Raw genomic sequence first — 4448 nt, forward strand, 5'->3', positions numbered from 1 at the left:
TTCGTCGTCCCTACTTCGGGTCCTACCCGTTTACGTTACGGTTTCCCTACCTTTCCCTACCCCCCCCCCCCCCCCCTTTTTTTTTTTTTTTTCCCTTTTCTTGTTTGAAATGCTTCTTTGCCTCATGCCTCTTCTCCTTTTTTTTTTTTTTCTTGCCCTGCATCTTCTGCGTTCTCTGCCGCACCTGCTTCCACTTCCGTTTTTTGCCCCGCCAAAGGGGGCTGGAGGGGACGGCAATGCCGCTGCCTGCCGTGGATGCCAAGTTTCTCCTGCACGTGACGCAGCGCATGCAGGAGCGGTGACTGCACGTGTATGTGCCGGGCGCCCACCGCTCCGCCATTGCCATCGTCGTGCGCTTCGGTGAGGCGGAGCAGCAACGCACCGCCCACTGGCTGCTCGCGTGCTGCGACGCCGGTTTGCCCACTGTGCGGCGGTGTCCTCTTCGCTGCGGATGTTGTTTGTCAGACGGGCGGATTTGGCGGCCGACCGATGGAGCGGAAGCGTGACGTTTCCCGGCGCCCAACGCGAATGACCTGCGTGCAGTGGAGCGTGATGTGGACCAAATGCTTGGGATTCCGCTGCAGTCGAAGGACTTTGTTCTCTTAGGCCGGCTTCGCGACTACCTCATCCATAGCCGCCACATCCAGGCGACGGGAATGGTGCAGTCCCGATTTGTTTTTCTGCACACAGGGGAAATGGCACCTACGGTGCGCTTCTCCCGACATGAGGTGGAAGCTGTGCAGTGGGTGCCCTTGACCGCCTTCACCGCGGAGAGCGTCGCTTGGGGATCCGTTTGCCACCCTGTAGGCTGCTTTGTGCATACATCCAACGCCGACTCCAGGCTCCTGCTGGCGGAGGCCTTTTCGCACACCTACTTGGTCTTCCCAAGTGTGCAGCTTCCCGGGCAGAGGCGTCTGCGGGGACTGGCACTGCAGTCCGAAAGCGAACTGCTGTCGCTGGATGACAGGGCACCTATCGACTGGCCACTGATGTCATCGAACAATCCATGGCTGCAGCACCTCGTCCTTGACACGTTTCACGGCTACCGTAAGGTATGCTACGCCTACCACCACGTGAGGGCTTGACTGCGGTGTACTGACCCCGCATCACTAATAAGGCACATGATTCTTCCACCCACTGCTGACGCCATCATGTGGGGAGTTCGAGAGCGTGTGGTGCCACGCCACGTGCTGTTTCTCTCGCTCGACGTGGCGTTCTTGTTTCTTGCCATTTACTGTATCGCGGGCGTCATTTTCACCGCATCCATCGCCTGCCGCACAGCGCTTGGCTGGATTGACGTCGATGGGGACAAGGAACGATTGCACGCCTATTATGCATCTAACATATTCTTCCTTTTGGAGAGCACGCAGTCACCACCTGCGCGCGGCGTGCGTGAGCTGGGAGACACCGCAGCGATGGATCTGGAGGAGGGCGGGTTAACGACAGAGGCGGTGGCGGCCGGGAGGGGGAGGAAGCCTCTGCCTTGGAGCTTGGCCCTGGCGACCTTGACGAGAGTGGAAGGAGTGGTAGTGGTGGCCCGCGCCTTTCCGCACCGCTGAACATGGAGGACTGGGAGGCGCTCCTGGCCACTGTGAGGCGGTAGTCCAGCGAAGGCAATGCTGCTTCTGCCTCCCAGGAAGCTTCTGCCGGAGGCGACAAGGAATGACTGTGGACGTTGAAGCTGACTGCACTAGTGGCGCGGTCATCATCGTGAGAGGTGGACGTTTTTTTTTTTCTTGTTTTTCTACTTCGGCTACGAGGAACAACGCGAGCAGGCGGGTGAGGAGGAGCTTTTGTTGCCGCTCTGGCCGAATTGGCGAAATCAACATTGGTGCTTTTGCCTACCTCTTTTGCTGCAGCGACTTGTTTCTCGCTGCGTCTGAATCTCTGAGTCCAATACTTTTGCTCTTTTAGTTTGTCGCGTACATTTGTGTGTGCGTGTGCGCCGGCGTGCGTGGCTCTGAAGCTTTAGGGTATGTGTGTTACACCGGCGTAACGCAACGAGGGATAACGCAGGCTTCTAGTCTTGGTGTAGCGAAGGAGAGTGGTAGTATTAGTTGTGGTGGTGGTAATGCTTGAGGTACTTTTTGCGCTGCTGCTGTTTCTGCTGCTGTGCTACCTCGGCATCCTCTTTGGCCGCCTGGTGTTCGTGTACACAATTGAGAGACGCACCACACAGTTTTTTTTTGTTGTTATTTTTGCGCTTTCGACGTTAATTTTGAGCCTCGCCCTGTTGGATGTCTCAGCGCTTGGCGGCCTTATCTTTTCCGTGCGCTTCAGCACCCGCGCACTCCACCTCGCTCTTGCGGCCGATCTTGCCGCCATCGCGGTGCTTTGTCCCTTGTGTATTACCCGGCTGCTGCTGCACAACCTGCACTTCCGTTGCAGCTACGTGCTGCTAATCGGATGCGGCCTCCTCCTGCTTATTTTCAGGGCCTGGACACTCTCACTTGCGTGGCTTCAGCGCCTCTCCGGTTCTTGTTTCTCGTGGGCGGCGGCGGAGGCGTTGTGGGATGCAACCGCCGCGGTGGTTGCGGTGATCGGCATCCTTGCGGTGGCCGCCCTCTCCGGTTACGCCGCCGTGACGACGCCCGTCGCGTTTCTGCGGCCGTTTGTGGTGAAAGACAGCGGGGAGCGGGCGCGAGTGGCGCTGGGTGTGCTGGGGAAGCGGCAGCGACACCTGCTCTCCCTGTGGGTGGCGAAGGAGTGCCAGATTGTGGAGATGTATCATGGGGCGCCGTCATCGTTCCGCGGCGCGGATGCGCCGACGCGGGTGTGGAGTTGGATGGCGAAGTCGCTTCGGTCCACCGTCCGCGGCGGAGCGCTGCGCGAGAACAGCGACGGCATCGCCAGGCTCAAGGCAGAGAAAGACGGCATACAGGCAGTCAGCATGGCTGTTTTTCTGCAGATGAGTGAAATGGGCTCGCTGGTGCGCTCCGCGGAGAGTGGGGCGACGTGGCGTGGGTTGGTGGACGCGCTGCTGGGCGTCCTGCTGCTCCTGCATGCCTTTCTGAAGCTTTTCTTCACCTCCATCAACCTGCTGCGGTGGTTCGTCTTTTCTGACGCACCAGCGCCCCCGGTGCCGGAGGACGCGGCAACCCGCGTGGTGCGGTTTCTGGAGACGTATGGCCTTGCCGCCTCTCAGGGCGGGGAGGGTGAGCAGAGCATCGTGTGCGTGTCATTGTTTCTCAACGCGTGGATGATTGTGACTTCTATCCGCGGTTTGCTTCTGGCCGTCTTCCGGCTGGTGACGACGTACGCTACGTTTCTGAGCGTGGACACGACCGTGCTGGGGCTAACAGTGGGGATGGGCGCCTACTTTGTGGGGCAGCTACTGCTGCTGCGCCCGTCTCCGCTGCTCGAGAGCGCGAGCGCGCTGGGCACCGTGCTTGCGGAGCAGCTGCCGAGGAGCAACATGTATCGCCACCTCAACGACATTGTATTCGTCACGACAAGTATCTTAACACTGCTGGCGCAGCAATACATGGTGCCCCCGCAAACAGCTACACTGCACTCTTTAGCAGATTAGGAGCCTTCACCAAAAAAGCCAACAAAAGCTGCTTGCAACGGTCGCAGAGGCTGCACGTCCATATCTCCTACGCGCGCTGGGAAGCACGGAAGCTGACATGCGTGGGGAAGAACAAACCGCGTCTTTTTACAAGGTCACTCTTTTTTATTATTATTCCTTCTTCTCCCACCACACACACCGCGCAGCCAGCGAGTCGCTCTCGCGCAGACGCTACACCGATCCACACGCACAACAGTGCCGAGAATCGTCCCTGCGAGAAGCTCCTTCACACCGATATGAAGTGTTTTGTTGAGAACAACATCAAATTAAAACATTTCATTTTCTTCTTTTTGTTTTCTCTTTGACAGATATGATCGCTACTACACGTCCGTCGCTATTCAGACTTAGAATAAGTGACGAGCATCACGGCACTGGCACGTTGGTTGCGGCATGTTCATTTTATTTCAGTCCGGCATCTGCGCCAGACTTGGCGTCCCACGCGGAGGGCGCGTGTTCATCGTGGAGGGGGGAGAATTCCATTTGTTTGATTTTGATTGGGGCCACCGCGCGGAGTTTGCCGCGTTGCGGGGTTGAATGATTTCCTTCACGGTGTTGCCGGGCCCGGAGTCTCCTCGGGGGCTTTTTACGGCGTCCACGGCAGCCCTCCGTGCGGGATGGGCGGCACACGAGGAGCGAGAGTCGGCGCTGCGCCACCCGCACAATTGCGCCGGGGCCCAGCTGAACGGCCAACGAATTCAGCTGCAGTGCGCCGCCAGCTGCCCCGTATTCATGAGGTGAGCAGCCAACAACGGCGGAGGCCAATGAACGGAGAGCCCAGCCCAGCGAGAGGGAGGCGCAGGTGCGGAGTCTGCCAGACCACAGGGGTCTTGTCGCAGCCCACGCCACCGCCAGCCTCTTCCTACAGAGGCCTCCAGCAGGC

General features: G+C 58.9%; 4 protein-coding genes across 4 annotated transcripts, besides 2 other annotated features; 3 read left to right on the forward strand and 1 right to left on the reverse strand.

Moving 5' to 3' along the window:
• The first annotated feature begins 59 nt into the window (after positions 1-59).
• Positions 60-76: a microsatellite.
• Positions 77-106: a microsatellite.
• A 457-nt stretch (positions 107-563) lies between these two features.
• Positions 564-1085, forward strand: TraAM80_09956 (putative NUDIX family hydrolase; the record flags this gene model as incomplete). The annotated part of the gene is made up of 1 exon (XM_029386609.1): positions 564-1085. The coding sequence occupies one exon, from the start codon at positions 564-566 to the stop codon at positions 1083-1085; it is 522 nt and encodes a 173-aa protein (XP_029233527.1).
• Positions 1086-1121: 36 nt separating this feature from the next.
• On the forward strand, positions 1122-1559 carry TraAM80_09957 (putative NUDIX family hydrolase; the record flags this gene model as incomplete). Its single annotated transcript, XM_029386610.1, has 1 exon — positions 1122-1559. One exon carries the CDS (start codon positions 1122-1124, stop codon positions 1557-1559), a length of 438 nt encoding a protein of 145 aa, XP_029233528.1.
• A 512-nt stretch (positions 1560-2071) lies between these two features.
• On the forward strand, positions 2072-3529 carry TraAM80_09958 (Golgi pH regulator; the record flags this gene model as incomplete). The annotated part of the gene is made up of 1 exon (XM_029386611.1): positions 2072-3529. The coding sequence occupies one exon, from the start codon at positions 2072-2074 to the stop codon at positions 3527-3529; it is 1458 nt and encodes a 485-aa protein (XP_029233529.1).
• Positions 3530-3967: 438 nt separating this feature from the next.
• TraAM80_09959 (uncharacterized protein) lies at positions 3968-4448 on the reverse strand (the record flags this gene model as incomplete). Its single annotated transcript, XM_029386612.1, has 1 exon — positions 3968-4448. A coding segment is annotated over one exon (481 nt), but the record flags the coding sequence as incomplete, so codon positions are not given.

The sequence above is a fragment of the Trypanosoma rangeli genome, assembly GCF_003719475.1.
Source record: "Trypanosoma rangeli strain AM80 chromosome Unknown Tra_15.4_contig_00737, whole genome shotgun sequence".
NCBI classification, from domain to species: Eukaryota; Euglenozoa; class Kinetoplastea; order Trypanosomatida; family Trypanosomatidae; genus Trypanosoma; species Trypanosoma rangeli.